The sequence below is a fragment of the Triturus cristatus genome, chromosome 4_1 (assembly GCF_964204655.1).
Source record: "Triturus cristatus chromosome 4_1, aTriCri1.1, whole genome shotgun sequence".
Classification (NCBI taxonomy): Eukaryota; Metazoa; Chordata; class Amphibia; order Caudata; family Salamandridae; genus Triturus; species Triturus cristatus.
In genome coordinates, this window is record NC_140585.1 from 557,017,887 (window position 1) to 557,042,780 (window position 24,894).

General features: G+C 50.2%; 1 protein-coding gene across 2 annotated transcripts in view; it reads left to right on the top strand.

The window, feature by feature from the left end:
- OPTN (optineurin) overlaps window positions 1-24,894 on the top strand; it is a 522,442-nt gene that overhangs the window by 159,254 nt on the left and 338,294 nt on the right. For both annotated transcript variants that reach the window (XR_014981292.1, XM_085652875.1), the window contains exon 3: window positions 2,493-2,680. Coding sequence is in view for 1 of the 2 variants with exons in the window: in XM_085652875.1 (XP_085509001.1) it covers window positions 2,493-2,680 (188 nt within the window). In the remaining variant the exon portion in view is untranslated. The remainder of the gene's footprint in view (window positions 1-2,492; window positions 2,681-24,894) is intronic.

Consider the following 24,894-nt stretch of genomic DNA (forward strand, 5'->3'; position numbering starts at 1 on the left):
CCTGAAGTCGGCTTGAGCCTTGTCCACTTGTCAGTAATGGTGGGCACAATCCTTTAGCAACTACATCTTTATTATTCAATTCCAGCCTGGTGGTCGACATGGAAAATAAGATACCCTCTCACACTGTGGCCATGACATGTCCGAAAATACCAGTGAAGCCCCTTACATCATTCCTTCAGCTCACTTCCAGAGAGCACTAATTTCCAGTTATGATTTTATGACCCAAGTGTTGCTGGTACAAGAAACCAGTGAGACATTACAAATAGCACAGACACATCAGGGGAAAAAGATGCACAACTTAATGTATGTCAAATATGCTTTATTTCTTCCTACCTAGCAACTTCACACACAAGCCCTGAAGTGATGTCACTCCAGTATGATGGCAGGACATCCTGGGGAGAAGAAATCCATGGACTTTAGTCAGCAATACATTTGACGGCCATCCAGTTCCACTGGCACAATAATATTCGTACAAAATTGTACCATTTGCAATGAGTGCAAAAGCGTTCATCAAACTCCTACTGGTTTTGTTAATCCCATTGCCCACTTCCCCTAAACTTTGGCATTGAGTCCCCAAGGACTTCGTGGTGGATTTACCAAAAACATGGATACACCACAGTCTTAATTACAGTAGACCATTTGATAAAAATGGCCCATTTCACCCCATGAAGGCCTTGCCTACATCCAATAAATTACCCATTACCTTCCTTCAAGCAGTGGTCTGTCTTCACAGACTTCCCTCAGTTCTTATCTCTGACCGAGGTTTTCAGTTTATTTCAAAATTCTGGAAGACTCTTTGTGGTCTTATGGAAATGAATGTTCAACTATCCTCCAGACACCATCCCCAGACAGATTTACAGACTGAAATGGTAAACCAATGTATGGAGCTATACTTGCGCTGCCAGTTGCTACAATCTGTTTCAGATTTGGCTGACTGTTTATGGGCAGCTCAATTTGCTTACAATAACTCTGTAAATGTGTCAACAGGGTACTCCCCATTCTATTGTAATTTTGCAGTTCAGTGTTGCACAATGTGTTAATGACATCAATGAGGTACTTGGTGAGAAAATGATCTAACAGGTAGCTGGTGACATGGGGGCAGAGTGAAGCGGTGAGGACATGAGTAAGATTCAACTCCTCAAAGTCTGCCTTTCAAATTACTTTCTCAGTATGCTACACAACTTCTAAGGTCCCTCAGAGGGATATACTGCCGGACTGGAGAAAGGAATTCTAAAAAAGTAGAAGGGCTAGAGTCTTTATCGGTGAGTAACTTGCACTTTCTTAAACTCTGTAACATGTTGATGTAATGTACATATTTTTTGCTTGTGTAATCTCATTGCATTTCATATACTCATTTCACACATTTTTTTATTTATAAATGGATGCTGCATTTAGTATGGTTTGCACATGTATATTGTATTGTATAACATTTTGCTAATAATTCAATAGTTTATCAATTATTCATATATGTATTAGCATGATGTATAATGCTTTATAGAATTAAGTGAAGGTGCAACAAGATTGTTTACATTTCTTGCATTTTACATAATTTTATGTGCTGCCTAGCCCTTTTCAAAATAATTTTAAAAGTATTTTTTTATGGGTGCTGACAAATTCAAGGCAGATAGGAAGATCTTCTGCTTTGAGGGAGACTCAGTTGGAGCAAGCACAGCAGTAAACATCTTCTTTCAAGGCAACAGGCAGGCATCTCGGAGCCAGCTAGGCTTTATCGGCCTGCTGGGTATGGCAGAATGTCCTGAACAGAGAGACATAGAACTACCTTCTCAATACAGAACAAACACCTCGGTTGTTCTGCCAAGTTATACAGGTTTCAGGCCACCTTAGAAACCCATACATGTCCTTTTGGTGCTAAGACAGCATAGCTGAAGGCAAAAAACTTGAGGGGCTGGAGAACAGAGATTGGTTCCATCTGTCCATGCAAGGAAATTCAGAAATACTGTTAGTGTGTTGTAATTATTCTTAATATTTTGTTTATTAATTTTGTTCACTACTACTAGTTTATTTTTCTTTTAGTTACAGCTACACACATTATGTGCACTTGAACAGGACGCTGATTTTAATAAAATCCTAAAATATATTCCTAGTGTGTATGCTAGAGCGTGACTTTTCATGATGAAAAAAGATTTTGAACCCATTAACAACAAATAATCCTGTGAGTCTCACAAGGCTGATCGTTGCCCAGAATACACCAGCCTTATGTAAGGCACAGGTGATTTGTGGGTTGCAGTCCACCAGGTTTGCGGTCTAAAGCTGTTAAGTTGTCATTGAGCATTCACTTTTGCCAGAGGGTCTAGAAAACGTAATTGTGGGCGGTATTTTATATGAAAAGTAAAAAAAAACGTATCTACGTTATCCGTCTGTCATCTCTACCTATTGTATGTGAAACTGTGCATGTCACTAATTAATTTAGCATTTTTGCGTAGTCCAACATTCTGCAGTCATTTCAAGCAATGCTTTTAAACTGATTTCAGAAGCCCTGAAACAGAACAACCAAACGATGAAGGACCGTTATGAAGAACTTTCCACTTGGAGAGAGAAGCAAAAGTCAGAACGGGAATTTTATGAGCTCAAATTCAAAGAAGCGAAACAGAACTTGATAGAAGTCAGTAGTGCGTATGAAAAGTTAAAGAAGGATCATGAACAGGAACGACCAAGTCAGGTAGAAACTACTATTTACCTTATTTTTATGTGTTTGACATGTTTTTTTGTAAACCTGGTGGTTGACCCTTTGAGTTGAACACACAAGGTGCATTTCTTTAAAATAATTAAACGGTTGTGCTTTGTTATCCATGCTACTGCTTTTCTGCAGTGTGTACCTTGAATATCTTCACCAGAATATTGATTGGACACAATATAGATGACCAAATAAAATATCAACAGGTAAGAAAGTCTATATTTTCTCTACCTAACTCCACATATATGTACCTTGGTGATATATATCTTCAGGGTACGTAGATGTGGAGTTAGGAATACTAAATCTATGCTTCCCTATTTGCACGGTTCAATATTTTGTCCCTTAATAGTCTGTCCTCAATATTCTTGTAAATGATATTCTGGAGGTTGATATTCAGTATTAGAACATTGAATGTTGTGAGCTCCATTGTAGACAATGGAGTGCTCCATGCTTCTACGGGCCGGTAAAGGCCAGCAGAGCAGCATTCCAATGTTTTTCAAAGGCCTCTCCAAGCTCGAGGGATTAGCTTCGAGAGGCCTTTGTTTTATTTGTTAGAACATTCTGCCCTGTAGTGGCCGAATGTTCTAATAGCCTTATAGCATTTCGTAGCAGGGCTATACCGGCTATTAAAGTCCCTGTCCCTTGTTAAAGTTCCTCGCCTTCAGCTGGGGCCTTTAACGCAGGAGCAGACCTTTATTAGCTGGGATAGCCCGCTACGACGGGCTATAAGGCTATAGTAAAACCTTTTCTGCTACTTTTATTGCAGTGCACTAGCATGCAAGTCCCTACACAAGAGGTAACATTTAAACATTAAACTTTAGCTGGCTTATTGGGTCAAGGGAAAATAAGCATTTACAGATCTATTCACAGTGAAATGTTTAAACTGTGCATTGTTACCTCTACTGTTGCCTTCATTTTTTAAAAGACCTTTTATGCAATTGGTATTACAATAAATCTAAAGTACCACATACATCAGTTGCCTGCTAATTCTTACACAAAGTAGTTCTAGTGAGTTTGAGAGCTAATATTATTTGGGTGATTAAACTGGTTACATGATAACCAAAAACAGTGAATTTTTTTGGGGAGCTTTTTTATAGTGCGAATTAGACCCGAGACATCGGGTATCAGAGCGCTTTACATGAGCACCAGTTTTGTTACAGATGTACACAATCATTTTTGGTAGGCACAGGAAGGTTAAGTGATTTGCCTAGAATCACAGGATGTTGAGCGTCGTAGCCGAGACTCGAACCTGGTTCCCTAGTTTTGAGGTCGACTGCTCTAACCGTAATGCTACAACCTTTCCTCAGCTTGAAGGTATACAACCACAAAACAGCATATAATGGAAAAGTCTTGTTGATTTATTATTATCAACATTTAATCGGGAAAGAAACGTAATTTGTAAGACCCTCCTCCTTTAGTAGTTTCCTTTACATTTTAATTCTTGAGCATGTGTTTGCTAGTACTGCATTTTTGAGGAAACGCTCCTGCTCTGGGCCTCAATTCTCTACAACATATATCCATTTACTCATACTTTTGTTTGAGACACAGTAGCACAGATTTAGCAAGCACCTTAATGCGCCACACCTCCTTGAGCCTCAATGGCTTCCTCTATCAAGTGCTTAATTTATACTGTATTCATGCCATGTATATATCTGGTGTTTGCAAACACAGTTGCAAATTAATTCATTTGTTGAGACCAAAATAAGATCTTTTTTTATTTTTAAACATCTCTCTGCTCACTATTGGGCGATTTCATTTAATTTCTCAAACACATTTTTTTTTAACTTATTTAGTAATCCCCTGCTTTGACAGATCCTCTCTTCTTTGCTAATAACCTTTGTATAACTTCCAGAATTATATTTTTGGTGTATTTGATTTGTGAAAATGTAGCTTGTTTCTTCATTAGACATTTCTTTAATAGTCTGATGATGCCCAGGCTGTTTTGGGTCTTGCCTACTAGACAGTGTTTCGCTGTCTGTTGCAAGACGTATTGTTAACTTACAGTGGGCTCAAACCTCACTCATTGTGTACCAGTGGTCGACTATATTGTCATTCTCAAATCAAATCAGTTGCTATTTGTATAGCGCGGCTCATCACCCCGGGGTATCTCCAGGCCTGGGAATGGAGATCCTTGGTCGAAGAGCCAGGTCTTGAGTCCTTTTCTGAAGTCGACCAGTGAGGTTGGAGGTGGGTAGGAGGTCGGGCTAGGACTTGGCGGTGAGGTAGGAGAAAGAGCAATCTCTGCTGCGCCTTTGCCAAATACGTGGGCGAGGGAGGTGGATATGAGTTGTCTTGTCGGTTGGTGGAAGGTCAGGCAGTGGTTGATGTAGGAGGGTCCGGCATTGTGGAGGGCCTTGTAGGAGTGGAGGTCCTAGTAGGTGTGGGTTAGCTGCTTGAATTTGCATCTATTCTGCACTTGGAGCCAGTGGAGGTTTCTGAAGTGGGGTGATGCTGGTCCGTTTGTGGAGGTCTAGGAAGAGTCTGGTTGAAGCAGTCTGTACAGTCTGTTGTATTCTGAGGAGATGGGAGGTTGTTCTGGTGTAGAGAGCAATTCCGTAGTCCAGTCGGCTGGTGATGAAGGTTTGGGTTACTGTTTTCCTGGTGTTGACAGAGATCCACCTGAAGATCTTACGAAGCAGGAGAAGGCTACTGCTTTGACATAACGCTTCATGGAGAGATCGCTGTCCAGGATGATAGAGGTTGCGACTGTGGTTGGTGGGGGTGGGTGAGGGTGAAGGTGAGGGTCCGAGTCAGAGTCAGGGGCAGCTCTTCCCCTATGGCAGAGGAGCATTGCCCCACCGCTTTATCGCAGTGTGAGAAGCAGAAACATAAAATGGTAAAACTACCATTTTACGTTTCTGCTTCTCGCATTTCGAGAAAGCAGAAGTGTTTGGTTGGGGGCAGAAGGGTGGAAGGGTCTGCTCTAGGGCAGTGGAGGAGTGGCTTGTCCACTGCTGAGAGTTCGAAGTGTTTGGTCGGCCGACCACAGCACACGGTCAGCCTCTCCTCTATGGAATAGCCTGCCGCCCTCCCTGAGACTGGTGCAGTTTCAGAAGAAATCTAAAAACCTGGCTCTTCCAACATTAGAGGAGGCCTACCTGCCTTTGCGTGCACCGTTCTGTCATGGGGTCTTTCTAGCGCTGGTACACTCTCCGGAGTTGCTGTGCGCTCTACAAATGCTTAGTAACATAACATAACATGCGCACTCTGCCCTTTCTCCATGTAGGCTGCAATAAAATGGCATCCCCATAGGCGCCTGATTGGTCGGTGTCCCGACCAATCACAACGCTGCCATTGCAGTGTTGTGATTGGCTTAGGGGAGGGGAGGGGAGGCTGCCTGCCTGCTTCCTGTTCCTGCAAGAGAGCAGGTCAGGAGAGACGACACGGGACCCGGGAAGGTACGTTTTTAAAAAAAAATTAAACCCCCCCCCCTTCCCACCCCTCCCAGCTAGGCATGCCGGCCGCGATAGGTCCGAGTGCGATGGGCCACCATGTGTCATCCCATGGGGAGGAGTTCTTTCCGAAGATAAGTCATGGCATTTTGAAAGTTGACTCTGGTGGTAGCGGTGTCAGCGTATGAGATAATGTTGAGTCCACGGTGTGGACGATGTTGGCCAGGGGCGTCATGTAGGCGTTGAAGAGGGTGTTGCCGAGGGAGGATCCTTTGAGGAGGGGGGGGTGAGGAACTCCTCAGATAATACTCAAGGGTTAAGAGATGAAGGGAGGTAGCAGATGTTATGTGTGTGTGAGAAAGGAGGTGATCCACTTGAGGGCTTTTCCTCTGATGTGGTGTAGTCTGTTTTATGAGGGTTGGTGGTATACAGTGTCAAAGGCCACTGAAAGGTCCAGGAGGATCGGGGCTGCTGTCTCACCACGGTCTACGATGGTCCTGATGTTGTCGGTTGCGGCTATTAGGGTGGTCCCGGTGCTGTGGTTGGAGTGGAATCCCGACTGGGTGGTGTTGAGTATGTTGTTTCTTTTTAGGTGGTCTGTGAGCTGGCGGTTGATGACTTTCTCTAAGACCTTGTCCAGGAGGGGCAGCAGCGAGATGGGGTGGCAGTTCTTGAGCTCATTGTTATGTTATGTTATGTTACTGTTTGTTTTGTAGAGCGCTCAGCTGCTCCAAAGAGCGTCCCGGCGCTAAAGATCATCACACCAAATACCAGCAGCAAACAAACAGCCATAACAGAAAACACAACCAGAATTAACCATAACAGCATTACAAAGCAAACAGATAGGTTTTAAGTCCTTTCCTAAAAACCGAGAGTTTGGTGCACACCCGCAACGTCAAGGGCAATGTGTTCCAGAGGCGGGGTGCAAGGTAACTAAAGGAGCGACCTCCACAGCGAGCACGCTTCACTGTTGGAACGATAGCCTTGGCCTGGGCAGCAGATCTCAGAGGTCTAGATGGAAGATAGAAATTGACCCTTCTCTGCAGATATTCAGCGCCGAAATTGTGAAGCGCCCTAAAAGCTGTAGTTAGGGTCTTGAAGAAGATACGCTTACGAATCGGCAACCAATGCAGAGAGACAAGGAGATTGCTGGCCCTAGATCTTCTAGTTAAACCGAAGATTGCCCTGGCTGCAGAATTTTGAACTATCTGCAGACGAGTCAGCAGATACTCAGGAAGACCTAAGTAAAGGGTGTTGGCGTAGTCTAGGCGCGAGCCAATTAATGCTTGCACCGTAATTTTCTTATGCTCCAAAGATAAATAGGGCAGAAACTTGCGCAACATCCTTAAGATGGCAAAGCACTTCCCAGTCAAGCCAGCAACCTGGGTTTTAAAGGAAAGAGTGTTATCGACCATCATACCCAGGTTCTTCGCTGTGACCGAATCGCTGGCAGGGGGAGACATGGCCGAAGGCCACCATAGCTTCCAACGTGGGTCTGCAGGACAGCCAAAGAACAATATCTCGGATTTATCGGAGTTGCATTTGAGGCCATTTTTCCCAAACCAGTCAAACACAAACTCCAAACACTTCCGAATGGCTGCTCCATCAAAGTCACAGCCCCTGTCACAAGTGAACAGGAGCTGTGTGTCATCCGCATAGGATATGATCTGGGCCCCTAGCTCCTCCACCCGTGCCGCAAGAGGTGTAAGGAAGATATTAAAGAGGGAAGGACTCAGTATGGAGCCCTGCGGGACCCCTACCTTAAGCTGCGGCATCCGGGCGGAGAAAGGGGGAGCCCAGATCGTTTGTGTCCGATCGGCCAAAAAAGACTGAAACCATGCGAACACCGTACCCCGCAGCCCAATCTCCCAGAGTCTAATTAGGAGGAGGTCGTGGGGGACGGTGTCGAAGGCCGCCGACAAATCAAGCATGATAAGCAGGGCCTTTCCACCCCTATCGAGGGTCTCCTTCACAATCTCAGTAACCTCAAGAAGAGCGGTCTCGGTGCTCAGGTTAGATCTAAATCCAGACTGTGACTGATGTAAAAGGGAGTTGCCCTCTACAAAGTTGGTAAGGGTGGTATGAACACACTTTTCAGTGATCTTGGCCAGGGCAGGAAGCAGCGAGATTGGCCTATAATTAGAATGCAGTTTAGCATCTGCATTTGGTTTTTTAATGAGGGGAAGAACTAAGGCCTGTTTCCAGGAGGAGGGGACTTTGCCCGACTTCAAAGATGCATTAATGAGAGGGTTGATGATCGGATTAAGGGCAGGTGCCAGGGTCGCAAGACACTTGGCGGGACAAGGGTCCAGAGGAGAGCCAGATTTCAGGCTAGACAAAAGGTCAAGCGAGGCCTGAGGCTCTAAAGAGGGAAAACAGTGCAGGGTAGGGCCCACAGAATCCATATGCATAGCTGGTGGGCATAACCAGGGGTTGGAAAGGCCATCGACCTCTGAACCTTTGCTCAAGATGATCTGGGTTCCTTGCAACGCTGACTGGATAGTACGTATTTTATTAGTAAAAAATACTGCAAGCTCCATGATCCAAGGTTCCGAGAGAGCAGATGCAGAAGTGCAGCAGGAGGGAGAGGTGAATTCTTTAACAATCTTAAAGATCTCTTTGCAGGAGCTATCTGCTTCCTCGATCCTTCTGGCCAAATAGGATTTTTTCTCTGCAACGAGCTCCCTGTGATATTCTTTCACTGCTGCTCTGTAAGACTGCTTAGCCGATGTATCATAGTGCCTCCTCCAAATTCTCTCCAGCCTCTTGCAGTGCCTTCTCTTGGCCGCCAAGGCAGCAGAGAACCACGGGGCTGATGCTCGTGCCAGTTCAGATCTAACCTGGCGAGATGGTGCCAAGGCTTCCAAACGTGCAGTGAGCCAATTCTGAAAACACACCACATCATCCTCCAGACTGCCCGTAAAAACACAAGGATGGGTATCTAAAGCCTGGGTGATCATGGCCGGGGTGACTGTGGAAGGCTCTAGAACTACGAGCAGCGAGCCACTGCGAAATGCGGGCGGCCACAGGCTGATGTACTAGCGTGAAATCCGCTAGGAAATGGTCCGACCAAAGAACTGGGGCAAGGGAGGAAAGGACCACCGGAACGGTCGAAAAAATTTGATCTAAAATATGCCCCTTCTCATGTGTAGGGGACTGTAGGTACATATGAAGTCCCACCGACGATGTCATATCCAGAAATTTTTGCACTTCAGGATCCTCGCCCTTATCCATGTGGATGTTAAAGTCCCCGAGTATTAGGCAGTGTTTTGTTCTAAGACTCAGTGTGGAAATGATCGATAGCAAATCCTCAGTAAAGGAGCCAAGAGGGCCAGGTGGTCTATAAAGCAAAAGCCCCAGGCAGGATTGATGGGGGGATAGGGCCAGGGAGAAGGCAAGGATTTCACAGTCAGGTAAATCATCCGTCGACAAGATGGTACAAGGAATGTGCCTTTTAGTGATAAGTGCCACTCCGACTCCCCTTCCCTTGCATCTGTCTCGACGGAAAATGGCATATGAGGGAGGGATGGCAATAGCCAGATCAGGTTCCGAGCCCTCACCGAGCCATGTTTCTGTGAGAAAGAGACAATCGAAGTCATCTTGTGTTAAGAGATTATATATGTCGAGAGCGTGCTGAGGAAGAGACCTAGTATTTAACAAGGCGCAGTTAGTACCTAAAAGAGGGAGCTTGCCAGGACAGGGAATTGTGGGGTCCGGCATCCACCCACACGTGGGGCACTTAGTAATATCCCCAGCAGAGTAGGGGATAGCTCGCTGACATGGAGCAGTGTGTACATTGTAAGACAGAAGATCATCTCTAGTGTACATCGAGCCAAGAGCTAAAAGGAACCCACCAGAAAACGTTCCAGAGCGCTTCCGGGACGCTGACGGGCGCAGACGGGCTGACTCAGGCGAGACTCCGGCGCAGCGACGGCGCCCCCGCAAACGCGACCGCTAGCGCGGTGGAACACTGTTTCCTAATATGTGGTACACTAGAGCGCTCCCACCACTCTAGCCCCCACTCAAGATGGCCGCCGAGTGCAGAGAAGCCTGAGCCCGGTTTGAAGCTCTAACGGCAGCTAGCGCCGTGATAGATGGGCGAAAATGCGTGCAAGTGTATCAGAGGTATGCTGAGTGCATTTACAACATGAAAATCACACAGTTTTAAAATTAATTAAAAATCACAAAAAACGATCCGTTTTGCTCAGGGAGCACTGAATACAATGCACATGCTCTGTGCTTCACCAAAATCGATTCTGACTGGTATAAGGGATAGATCATTGGGGTTGGCAGAGGGTTTCTTCAGGAAGGGTTTCACCTCCGCGTGTTTCCAGGCATCATTTGCTTTCATTTGCTTGCTTCTTGTTCTCAAGCTTGTGTGGCTTTCCTTCCTTATCTTGTGCTTGTACTGCAGCTGGAGAATTGACACATTGAGGTGCCGATTACGATCCTGCAAAAACCGGGTACGAACCGTCGGACGGAGCATATTCTCCGTCCGACGCGTACCCGGTCGGAACAATATACAAACATGGAAGTACGATTCGCACGGAAATACTATTTCCGTACGATTCGTACAAAACACCGTCCGACGAAAATATACATACAAATGTGATCCGGGAAAGCGCCGACGTGACGTCAGGACGCACGCAGCCTGCCTTTCACGAACCAGGAAGTACGATTCGCAACGACATCATCCCGCAAGGAGAATATTTTCCGGCAGCCAAAAACTGCTGGGAAATCAGGACGACGAGAACAAGGAGTAACTGCACGCGACGGACAGACATGGACCCGAACCTACGTGTCATCCCGGCCCTCATAGCAGTCGACCTCCTCTACAGGTTCCGACGCAGACGCCGCAGAAGGTCAGAACAACAAAGGGAGGGGGGAAGGGGGGGCAGGAGCAGGGGCAGGCCACTAAACCCCCACCCAAGACACACAGCACACATGCCCTGGACATACCTGACCCCCAGGCCCTGGTCACTACGAGGGGGTGGGGGCGTGTCCAGCAAAGCCAGCGTCCGCCACAACGGAAGTGGATGACGACGCGAACCGGTAACACAACAATACAGGTACGTCCCGTACCCACGCCTTAAGAACGTGGGTACGAGTCGTACCACGCCCACACCTACGTCACCCCAACAATGGCGGGACGGCTCGTACCCACGTGGCAAAGGCCTGGGTACGGCCCGCACAAGCATTCCACAGCGTGGGTATGGATATGTACGGACCGTACCCCCACCCGCGTATGCATGGAGCGTACCCCCACTCCAACAGTGTACGTATGGACCGTACCCCCACCCCCGTATGCATGGAGCGTACCCCCACCCCAACAGTGTACGTACGGACCGTAACACCACCCCCGTATGCATGGAGCGTACTCCCACCCCAACAGTGTACGTACGGACCGTACCCCCACCCGCGTATGCATGGAGCGTACCCCCACCCCAACAGTGTACGTACAGACCGTAACACCACCCCCGTATGCATGGAGCGTACCCCCACCCCAACAGTGTACGTACGGACCGTACCCCCACCCCCGTATGCATGGAGCGTACCCCCACCCCAACAGTGTACGTACGGACCGTAACACCACCCCCGTATGCATGGAGCGTACCCCCCACCCCAACAGTGTACGTACGGCCCGTACCCCCACCCGCGTATGCATGGAGCGTACCCCCCCAACAGTGTACGTACGGACCGTACCCCCACCCGCGTATGCTTGGAGCGTACCCCCCACCCCAACAGTGTATGTACGGCCCGTACCCTCACCCGCGAATGTATGGAGCGTACCCCCACCCCAACAGTGTACGTACGGACCGTACCCCCACCCGCGTATGCATGGAGCGAACCCACACCCATGTATGTTCTAAGCGTACATATCCTGATATAGGAGGGTTGGGTGCAAAGTCCTCCCAGCAGTGCCCAGACACAGGAGGGGTGTGTGCAGAGTCCTCCCAGCAGTGCCCAGACACAGGAGGGGTGGGTGCCTAACACTCCCAGCAGTGCCCAGACACAGGAGGGGTGTGTGCAGAGTCCTCCCAGCAGTGCCCAGACACAGGAGGGGTGGGTGCCTAACACTCCCAGCAGTGCCCAGACACAGGAGGGGTGTGTGCAGAGTCCTCCCAGCAGTGCCCAGACACAAGAGGGGTGTGTGCAGAGTCCTCCCAGCAGTGCCCAGACATAAGAGGGGTGTGTGCAGAGTCCTCCCAGCAGTGCCCAGACACAGGAGGGGTGTGTGCAGAGTCCTCCCAGCAGTGCCCAGACACAGGAGGGGTGTGTGCAGAGTCCTCCCAGCAGTGCCCAGACACAGGAGGGGTGTGTGCAGAGTCCTCCCAGCAGTGCCCAGACATAAGAGGGGTGTGTGCAGAGTCCTCCCAGCAGTGCCCAGACACAGGAGGGGTGTGTGCAGAGTCCTCCCAGCAGTGCCCAGACACAGGAGGGGTGTGTGCAGAGTCCTCCCAGCAGTGCCCAGACACAGGAGGGGTGTGTGCAGAGTCCTCCCAGCAGTGCCCAGACACAGGAGGGGTGGGTGCCTAACACTCCCAGCAGTGCCCAGACACAGGAGGGGTGTGTGCAGAGTCCTCCCAGCAGTGCCCAGACACAGGAGGGGTGGGTGCCTAACACTCCCAGCAGTGCCCAGACACAGGAGGGGTGTGTGCAGAGTCCTCCCAGCAGTGCCCAGACACAAGAGGGGTGTGTGCAGAGTCCTCCCAGCAGTGCCCAGACACAGGAGGGGTGGGTGCATAACACTCACCGCAGTGCCCCTGCAAAGAAAAGGGTGGAGTACCCACAGATCCAATGCCCACAAATGTCAGTCAGGTGCACAAAGATCCTGCAGTACATGTACCACATGTGTGCGAGGCTGGGAGTATACACATGCATAGCGCCGAAAAGAAAACATGTCCACATGAAGTCATGTCAACAGTCTAAATACACAAGTACAATGACCACCAAGGACGCCACGAATGATGCAGGTGGAGACATCGCTCAGCATGCATGGCCAAAGTCTAACAAGTCCGTCACACACCCAGCCAATGTAGACACAGCTCAGCACCACATATTGGAATGACCCTGCAGGGAAGATGTCAGGTTACACAGAGGAAGGAACACACCTTGGGACGATGTCACCATGCAGTGACTGCTTACATGAACAAAGTTATGTAGCCAACAACTTGTGATGGCACACAGATACCAGGGTCCACCCTATGACCAGCACAAGACGACAATTCCCACACACCCAACACATTATCACCACCCAAAATAATGGAGCAGGTCCACCAACAGCAATACCAGATAGACAGTAATGTACTAAGGAAAAAGAAATAGCTTTATTCAGCATCCAAAAATCTGTTTGTCCCTTGAAAGTTCAAAATGTACAATGCCCATAGGGCAATCCAAAGTTCAAATCCAGGTGGGGGACACAGTGGGACGCGTGTCCCCTAGCTTGCCTGCACAGTCAGACTCCTTTGTCTTCCAGAGGGGGGGGGGGGGGCATCATGTGGGGGGGAAGGACCAGGCACCGCAGGGACATGAGGGCGAAGGGTAGGCGTCGTGGGTGCAGGGACGGAGGACTCCACCACAGGGGGTGGGGCATCGCCAAAGGCGGAGGTCAGGATGGCGCTGCACACCTTAGCAATGTCCTCCAGCGACTCCCCTGCACCCGAAGGAACCACAGGCCCCAAGGAGGGGGGGTCGGAGGGATGGGTCGCAGCGCCACTGGGGGAGGGTGTGGACAGGGGGGGGGACTCAACTCCCCAGCCGGTGTCCTGCCTCCACCGCTTGCGGGGTGGTGCCACACTGTGGCTGATGGACAGACTGGGCAGGACTGACCCTGTATCCGACTTTTGGCCAGGAAAGCTGAGGGGAGGGGATTTGGAGGGAGTGGATTTTGTGGAATGCGGACTCACACTCTGGCTGCGTGTCTTACGTTTGCCCCCCGACCCAGTGGGTGTGCCTACTTCACCCTGTGTGTGTGTGCCAGGAGGTGTGCGTTTGACCTTCCCTGCTGGTGTGGTGCCTGTGTCTGTTGTGGTGGGTGCATGCTGACGTCTGGGTGTATGTGGGACAGGCATGGGAGTGGGAAGTGTGGATGGGTCAGGGGTAGGGGGTTGGACGAAGCGCTGCAGGAGACCCACTGCTGCAGTCAGTGTCGAGTCAATGGACCTCAGCAAGTTGCGTTGGTCTGCCTGCGATGAGAAAATGCCCTCCAAGTATGCCTCCATGTTGTTCAGCACTTGGCTGTGGCCATGGAGGACATTAAGCATCGCAGCCTGACCAACCTGCAACTGCCGCTGGATGTCCACAGACTCGGCATTGGCGGCAGCAGTGGAGACAGGGGCAGGGGGTGCGGTGCCTGGCAGGAAGGAGACATCTGGTGACCGGGCACGCTGGGAAGGGACACGAGCAAGTGGGAGGCGGCTGATGGCAATGGAGGGGGCGGGGAGAGATGTTGTGCCGCTGTCAGCTGGTGGTGCAGCCTCCGCCCACTCGGAGAGCTCAGCTTCATATTCTGTGGTGGCAGTGGACAGGTCCTCCGCCTCACTCCTCTCCGCCTCAGTTCCACTCGATGTGCCAGCCAAGATGTCACCGCTGGCACTGGTGCTCGGTCCCTCCGCTCGGTCTGTGCTGATGTCTCCCTCCGTGTCCCCCGACGATGCTGTGGGCAAGGTGAAGAGACAGGAATTAATCATACACCTGTATACATATGTCACATGAGTCCAATCTACATAGGTTACAGTGCATAGCCTGAAAAGAAAGATGAGTAACATCTACAAAACAAGGTACATATGTAGGCCCCGCAACACACAGTTGGTTGACCCACCATGCCACTGAAAAACTATGGAGAGCTTGACACAATAGCAAATGACATGAAATGGATTTTGACAGAGGAGCCAGGCTCTGGGGACAATCCAGCACTGCATCTGCACCGCACAGCGTTGCCAAAAATAGGGATGAGCAGGGACCATATCCATGAACTTTAGGCACATGCTGCATAGGTAATACTGAAAACATGCCCAACATGACTGGCTCACTGCACCTTGAGTGTATGTCCAGACAAACATCACACACTGGCCAGACCTAGCAACGAGATATCAGGTTTTGACATGTAGGCTTTGCCCGCACCAACCACCCCCTACATGAGACAATTTGTTGAGACACAGGAAGCACTTACATCTCTTAGTCTGGGTGAAATACACATGGGCTGGATAAATGCAATATTGGACACAAAATACCCAAGTTGTGCCTGTCCAAATAATCATGTACAAATGGTCATCATCAGATGATTGTAACAAGACACACAGGCACTGGCCACCGTGAGTATGAACAAGGTAAATCAGGTCAGGCTGTACAGTGGACACTTGTACTACATTTTACGTCAATATACATGGTGCCAGGGGACAATGGCACAGAGCACAACCCATGCTGTAGACACTGAGAGTGTCCACATTTTGTGATGACACACATGACAGCTAGGAAAATATGCCCCAGGGGACAGTAGTGGCCACACAACTCCATGGTCCTGAATGGGAATGACTGCAACACACGCCACCATCCCTCCACTATGCGTATCGCACACTCATGCACATCATGTAACAGGCCACAACATAGGACATGCGTGCTGTAAGGCATGACACTTGAGAGACTAACTCCCATGTCTGGACTCAGCATCAGTGCCAACTGACATGGAACCCACAAGTACTGAACTGGACAGGGCACAGGCAAGGTCCCAAAACCTGTTACACACCACCCCCACACATGATGCTACAGGCATTGTTCACATGGATAAACTGCCAGCCTAGATAACCTTGTGAAGGAGTGACTACACACAGACCAGGGAACACATTGCAAGGAGGGGAAGGGAGGCAGGAGAGCACCGCTATACTGTGGGTAACAGGATCTGCACAGCACCTTTAAACCCTGGCAGTGTATCCATGCAACTGCGCACTTACTAATGCTGGTGACACACAACAAACACACATGTACCTACCCCCTTCCTGCTGCTGCTTCCCCTGTAAGCGCCTGTCCAAGTCTGGAAAGACCACCGCCAGCACACGCTTGTGGATGTGGGTCAGCCGGCGGCGCCCGCGGTTCTTATGGGTCTCAGGTGAGTCCCCCAGCAGGACCCGTGCGATCCTCCGCGTCCAGCACCGGATATCCTGCCAGCGTTTTCTCACCTGGGCCAGGCGCCGCTTGCGACCCTCCGTCCTCCTCATGGCACTGACGGCGTTCATCCAGATCTGCTTCTTGGCAGAGGCGCCTACCTGTGAGGATGAACAAGTGACACTACATCAATACACCTGGCACATGTCACAGAGACACATATTAGAACAATTTTGCTGTTTACAACTAGGCATAGTATGCATCCAACGCATTGCACCTTTGTCATAGGGACATTATCCTCTGGGGAAGGGCAAAAGCAGTACGTGCCATTGAAAGTACACAGGTGGAATGAGGGCAACGACACAATCAATGATCCAGGCTCACACTGTGCATCACAAGCTACACCAGGATTATGTGCAGCACCTCAAAGCAGTCACGTGCCACAGGCCACAGACGCTACCTCAGCAGAGTACACAGACACACACAGGCACAGGACATTCACCTGCCATTGCCAAATGCAGCTACAAACCTCACTCTGCACATGTGCCACTAGACGGGGGGGGCTCACAGGTGTGGGGCTGGCTCTGCACGTCAGACACACAGCACTGCTCCCTGCTCACATCAGATGGGCAGGGTAAATCCATCCCTCATGCAGCTGGGGTGCTACACTCCACATATGCACCCACCCACATGACAGGGGACTTACACACACACCCATGTCCAGGGTACGAACACATCATGTGGACACTCTCAGCACAGGTACACAGAACTAACGCACATCTGTGGGTACAGTCACCTGTCACACTGGGCTGACCACATAATCACATGAGGACTGTAGAGGCTACATTCCCAGGAGGATAAGACAGGCAGAATGTGGCATGCACCATGCAGTGATTGTCACAGTGAACACAATGCAAGTGAGGACGGCAGACATGCACCACAGCATGCTCTGGCTGGGAGACATCAGGCATTCCCCCCCCCCCCTGGAACCCCCCCTACAGTACATTGCATGTGTGTCACACCTGGACACAATGCCAGAAGTCACAGTCACAAAAAAGGGACACAGTCTGTGCTAGTGGACTCTGCACTCACCTGATACCCTGGTCGCCCATACAGCAAGGGGTACTGTGGGAGGATCACATCCAGCAATGCCAGGTTCTCCTCCAGGGTGAAAAGCTGTGCCCTCTCCACAGACCTTGACATGGTTCCAGGGAATCACGAGCAGCAGCTGGGTCTTAGAATCCAAAGATGTGCAGGCAAGTGCTCTCTCATGGGACCTGGCTGCCTTATATCTGCCTTGCTGGCCTGTTTCATGCACTGGAGTACAGAGTGATTGGTCACTCACATTTGCATCCTATGTTTCCTCCAATCCCTTTAAACCTAGCACAGTCAGTGGGTTCTTATTGTTTTTTCCTTGAGCATGATGTCAACTCCACAACCACATTGCAACAAAGTAGATTCATTCAAACTGACTTTTGCTGTGCACCTGCAGAAAAAAACTCATACTTTAAACTTGGTCTCCATGACAACCAGCATGCATGTAGGCCTTTATACTTGTCCCTCATGTGTCCCCTATGTAATTTGAAGATTCACACCCAGGTACGGTGCGTTCCGGGGCCCTAGGGCACCCCAAATGCATGGCAACGGCCCGTACAGGCGTGTGTACGGTCCGTATCACTATGGGTGTGCTCGCGTATGCGTACCCATAGTGATACGGACCTTACACATGCCTGTACGCTCACTATCAGTATGGGTGTGCTCGCGTATGCGTACCCATAGTGATACGGACCGTACACGCGCGCCTACGCTCACTATCACTATGGGTGTGCTCGCGTATGCGTACCCATAGTGATACGGACCGTACACGCGCGCCTACGCTCACTATCAGTATGGGTGTGCTCGCGTATGCGTACCCATAGTGATACGGACCGTACACGCGCGCCTACGCTCACTATCACTATGGGTGTGCTCGCGTATGCGTACCCATAGTGATACGGACCATACACGCGCGCCTACGCTCACTATCAGTATGGGTGTGCTCGCGTATGCGTACCCATAGTGATACGGACCGTACACACGCCTGTACGCTCACTATCACTATGGGTGTGCTCGCATATGCGTACCCATAGTGATACGGACCGTACACACGCCTGTACGCTCACTATCACTATGGGTGTGCTCGCGTATGCGTACCCATAGTGATACGGACCGTACACGCGCGCCTACGCTCACTATCAGTATGGGTGTGCTCGTGTATGCGTACCCATAGTGATACGGACCGTACACACGCCTGTACTATCACTATGGGTGTGCTCGCGTATGCGTACCCATAGTGATACGGACCGTACAGACGCCTGTACGCTCACTATCACTATGGGTGTGCTCGCATATGCGTACCCATAGTGATACGGACCTTACACGCGCGCCTACGCTCACTATCAGTATGGGTGTGCTCGCGTATGCGTACCCATAGTGATACGGACCGTACACGCGCGCCTACGCTCACTATCACTATGGGTAGGCCTACGGCAGCACTCCCATAGTGATAGGGAACGTACACAGGCCCTCTTAGCGAATGTACGGTGCCTTTCACACATCACAGTGGTGACAGGCAGCACACAGGAAGCAATAGAGCTGACATACTTGTCCATGGATGGACATCAAGGCATTGTCTGGGCAGTACTACATGTGTGGGGCACAGGTGTGAAAGGCTGTGATGTGGCACATTACTCCTGAGTCGAGAAGGCAATAGATGTATGATGAGATGTGTACAGATGTTATGTGTGACGGTGCAATATGTGCCAGGCATGCCCTTAACTCCTTTGACATGTGTGCATGTCGTACTGCACACTTGGGATGAGCGTCACTGGCATGGCACAGTCAACAACACACGCAAGTGTCCCCTGATGCCCGCTACAGGGGTTACCACACCAGACATGTGACTACCTACGGTACACGATGCGTCTATGTCATGTATGTGTGGTGTGTTCCCATTAGCTTGATGTTGGTGTTCCCTCAAAAGCATCAGCTGTTGCAGCAACCAACATGTGTCTGTGTGTAGATGGACATGGCACACTGTTACGCACACCAGGCCACATGTGGTATCGGATGTGAGGTGTGTATGTATGCATGGGACACGGAGTAGCGTAACAAGGACCTGTCTGCATCCTCTCAATGTATGTGTGGTGAGTCATGACATGTACACCTTAATGGCAAGGTGTGTGGGCTGTCCTAGTGTAATGTCATGTGACCTGTGGCTCTAGTGTTCCGCTACCTGTCTCTGCAATCGACATCCTACTTCTGCTGATGTGTTGATGTATGTCACTCCTGTGTTGCGTCTGGCTGTTCACTTACACTGGGACACAGCTAGTCCCATGCCATGGCATGTGGAGGTTCACAATCTCCGTGTGTAGCTGGGTCTTGGTAGGAGTGTCACCTGGCAGCCATACGTGTCCAGGGCATGTAGCACATACCTGACTCCGTATGTAGCATATGTGTATTGACAGATTAACATGTGCTCAGTACATATAAATTGTTGTTGTAGGGCACTCACTCTTCCTTGTCACTTCCAAATTACTGCAGAGCGCCGCCTCTTCCCCGACCAATTCCGGACTTGGCTGACATGCGGGAGAATGACTGTATACGCTGCTACCGCTTCCCCCAACCGTTGATTGAGGAGTTGACGGCAAGGCTGGCACCACACCTGCAACTGCTGCACAGGTATCCTACGGCACTGACACCCAAGCTGAAGGTAATGGCAGCCCTACATTTTCTTGCCACGGGTACCTTTCAATATACCATAGCTCATGTTGGTGGCATGTCCCAGAGCATGTTCAGCCGTGTGCTGCATGATTTCTTAGAGGCCATGTTGCTTCACCTGGATGAGTTCATCCATTTCCCAACTCCTGAACAGTTGACTGGGGTCAAGCGTGGATTCTATGCCCTGGGAGGGATGCCCCATGTCATTGGGTCCATAGATGGGACACATGTGGCTTTGGTACCACCACAGGCACAGGAGGTAGCGTACAGGAATCGCAAATACTATCACTCCATCATGGTGTGTCTGTCCAACATGGTGATTTGTCTGTAAATGACCGAGAGAGACGCCTTATCTATTCCAAGGGAATGGGGTACTTATCATACTTCAGAAGATACTATCCCTATACTAGGACACGGTATTTCTTATAAGGCCATCTTTATCAAGACAGGTCATAGGCTACAGGTCCTCATTTATTATACTGGGACCTGAATGTCTCTATTCCAATTTCTCGAGCTATACTCCGTGTTCTCTTATTAGGTCACGTTGTGGAGCGCTGTCTGTTCTTGTTATTTTATGTTAAATGTTTTCAGGCTGATTTTCCTGATAAATCTTTCATGAAGGTGACGGGGGAGATGAGATAGGAGCACTTCCGCATTCGAAGCCGATATTATCGAGGCCAAAAGGTGACGAGCATTGAGGGAGAGACATTACGGACCCCCGTCACCTTCATGAAAAATTTATCAGGAAAGTATAATAAATGAGGACCTGTAGCCTATGACCTCTCTTGATAAAGATGGCCTTATAAGAAATACCATCGAAACGCGTCAACGCCTCTGAATAACACAATCCGAGGGTAGTAGATATAATTATGTCAATATATCACTAACCACTGTCCTACATTCATGACCCACTGGGATGTGTAATATATGACAAAGTGCACTGTCTTCTGTTGTTTTCTGTTCTGCGGGCTCATAACAGGTTGTTGATTGTATTTGAGTCAATACTTGTAAATCTTTAAATGATGTGTTATTTGTGTTTTTAATATCTATGCAAATGTATAATTGATTTTAATGAAATATATGTACATTTTTATATAATGCAATGAATATTTTGTGCCTTTTTTTAACATAATTGATTGTTGTGTGAAAGTAGTACTGTACCATCGTGTCCTAGTATAGGGATAGTATCTTCTCAACATGGTGATTTCACATGTCTGTGCTCCTTTTCCAGCATCAGCACACGATGCCTACATCATGAGGCGTAGCAGGGTGCCTGAAATGATGACGCAGCTGCGCAACGAACGAGCATGTGTTGTTGGTGGGTACACTCTGTCTGTCCTGTATTTTGCGTAGACTTCCAGCACGACCGCTTCTCCTGTCCTACTTATGTCCATGTGTTTTCCATGTAGGGGACGCTGGCTATCCCAACATGCCATGGCTGATCACACCTCTCCGTAACCCCAGCACGCCGGCCCAGCTCCGCTACAACACCGCCCATGGCCGGACAAGGCGAGTGATAGAGAGGACATTTGGCCTCCTGAAGAGCCGATTCAGATGCCTCCACAAGACCGGCGGCGCACTCCCATATGCCCCGGCGAAGGTCTGCAAAATCTTCATGGTCTGCTGCATGCTGCACGCTGCACAACATGGCAGTTGAGAAAGCTGTGCCAGTCATCCTGGATCAAGATGATCAGGACCATCCACCCGTGGAGGACGAAGGGCTTGGCAATGGGGCTAGTGATGTGGAGGATGTGGTTCCACAAGAGGACATTCGGAGTCGGCTCATACGCGACTTCTTTGCTTAGTGGTGAGTACCAGTGTCTGAGTGTGCACGCATTGGTCCCCGTGTGGCATGTGTTGCGATGTGTGTGTCCATCTGCATGTATGCCACGTGAGTCAGAGGTGTGTGTGTGGATGTGTCACTCGAGTGATGTGCCAGTGATGAGTGTATTTCCCCAGTCATAATTGTGACCTAGCATGTTGTCATCCTTACATGTGTCGAGTACATGCACATGCAAGTGGCTGTGCTTTTTGTGGCTGACTTCTTGTGTGTCTCTCATCCCCAGGTACTTGCGCATGCCGTCTGCTGGTTGCATTGTTGTGGCACTGCTATTCCTCATGGACACGTCATCGTGTGCTGACTCAGCATTACACGCACGGACAAGTTTGGAAGTCTCCTATGGGTAAGGGATGCATCAGGGGTGTATTGGGTGTGGCAGTTGTTTACGATGTGTGCACACTGCCCCTGTCGATGTTTGGTTCCTCTGCAGACATGTCGCATCACCATGGGACACATTACATGTAGCTGGGTACACCTGAATAGATGGTCATACTTGTTGACAGTCATCTGTGATGGGATAGTGGATTGTGATGATGGCATCAATGTGTGTAACACTGCCCTCGGACACATACGGTTTGCATTGGCTTGACATGGTGTGGGACTTCCACATCAGAGGATCAATGGTGTATGGCAGCCTCTCCGTGAGCAGCAGGGGGTGTTTAGCTGTTACCCGACACTTGTGTGCCAGTTCCATGGCTATCACGCATTTGTGCTGCAGAAGGGGGGTTCCAGTGTTGGACCCACATGTTACTCCACATGACCTGTGTATGTCTACTCCGAGTTGCCTCTGCACTCCCAAATACATGACTAATAAAGGTGTCCCTATGCCTCCAAGGTGCCTCTTCTCAGTCAATGCTGGTGTGTTGCCACGGTGCATACGGCATGTCTGGCATGGTTTTCCGTGATAGTGGCTATGTGTCTATGTGTAGAGTAGCAAGATGCAAGCTGTTTGTGTGGGATTAGACTCTGTATTGTGCATGATGTCCATGACTGTGTGGGTATTGTGAAATGTGCCATCCCCATGCATCCAACGTTGGCCAGGCCACCATTCTCTGCATCCACCTGACTCAAGCTTGCAGGACATGGTTCTGCCACCTGTCTACACATACCTGGGTGCCCCCCAGGACACTCCACATGATCCCTGACCTCTGCGCATGACTGTCGCTGTACTCAATATGTCTGTACTCAATATGTCTGTCGGCACGGTTGTGCGGCCACCCCCTCAGCTGGTTGAGCCCATCACAGGTGTGTATGGTGCTCCATGTCTGTCTTGCCTAATACATTGTGACCCATGTGTGTCCTGTGCCAGACTCAGGCCCCAGGGTATGGATGGTTGAAGTCATATGAGAACTCAGGCATGGTTAGACTTTACAAGACACATGTAAGGTAATAATGCAAAATGTAGGCATCATCTCTTTATCGTGTAACTTTTTATTTGTGATGTGGTACGGGGGGGGTATGACAAGAGGGGCTTTCCGGGTGTGTGGAATCCAAAGTTCACTGGGGGTGTCCTTGCCATTGGAAATCATCAGAGTCCATGCCACAGTCTTTGTCAACATTGGTCAGACAGTGACCAGCAAGTCCATGTGGCAGACAATGTCTTTTGCTGATGTGCTGCTGTTGGTCCAGTGGGCCAGGTGCCAGGCCAGGTGTCCTGGGAGATGGTGCTGTTGCGCCGACCCTCACAGTCTTTTCCGTGGACGACCCGCCCTCCTGCGGGAACCATCAGAAGCAGGCCGTGACGATGTTTGGGATGCTCCGTCGGATGTCTCCTCCTCCTCCTGATCCCTCCCTGTGGGTGGTGATGTTCTTGGCCTGGTGGCACAGGGAGGGTTGCCCATGTTGTCGGCCATCCGACGGAGTGTACGGTGAATTCCCGTGAACACCGTCACGAGCTCAGCCTGTCTGTCCTCCATCCGCCCTTGGTGTCGCAGTAGACAGGCATGTTGCTCCGCATGTTGCTGGGCCTGCTGGGTCTTGATCTCCTCGAGGGTCCCCTTCATCTCGTTGAGGGTGGACACAACCTGGCCCATGCCCGTGGTGTCCTGCCGGTATGTGTCCAGGATGTTTCTGACATGGGAATATACCGGTTCCGCAGCCAACTGGTCAGGTTCGCGCCTCCGCCGTCCTCCACTCCCACCACCCCTGCCCACTTGCACCTGGCCTGCCCTTGTGGGCACATCGGGTCTCCGGGACCCCTGAGGGGTGGCATTAGCGTTGTCGCCTGCCTCCTCCTGGGTGCCCGGTACACCGTGTCCCTCCTGGTCAGCCTGGCTGCATTGTGGCGGTGGGGCAGGGATCCTGGGTGTCTCCTGGGATGTGGCAGGAGTGGGGGTGGTGGTTGGCCCAGTTGTACCTGACGCAGGTGCTGCAGGTGGTTGGACACCAGAGGGGCCAGGTTGGTCGGGGTCGTCCACAGAGTGGTGAGAGTCGTCGCTGCCGGGGGGATCGTCATCCCGCAGAGCCGGGTCCTGTGAGTCTTCCCCCCCAGTGTTGGGGGGTGATCCACGACGTTGACCTGTGTGTGAGAGAGACAATGTTATTTTTGTTCCATGCAACATCCATGTTTCATTAGTTTCTAAGTTGGCACATTTCCTCTGGGTATTTGGATATGTCTTGCATTCCACTCACAGTGCACTTGTGCATGGGTATGTCCCTTGGCCACAGCTTTTGAGACTTTACCTATGTGTGACACAGTCTTACTTGCTGCGTCAATTGTGACTGCAGTCAGCAGTGGAGTGAGCAGGTGTGGCGAGCCATGCATTGGCGCCTTCCGTGTTGCACTGTACGTGGGCACATGGAGTTGTTCCACACACTTATATAATGCAGGTAGCTGTCGTTGTGCTCGTGCACAGGTTGAGACATGGCCCAGTGTTTTGCCATGATGAAGAGAGGGGGATTCAGGCACTGGCCACCCTTGTCTACATGCATGCAGTCCACCTGCTGACGAGCAGACATTGCCACACCACCCTAGGCTGAATTGGTCTCCCTTTCTCACTCCCTCTCTGTCCCCCTCTCCCTCCCTCCCTGTGTCAGCCTCCTCCCTCTGTCCGTCTCCCTGTGTCTCCCTCCCTCTCTCTCCCCCTCTCCCTCCCTCTGTGTGTCAC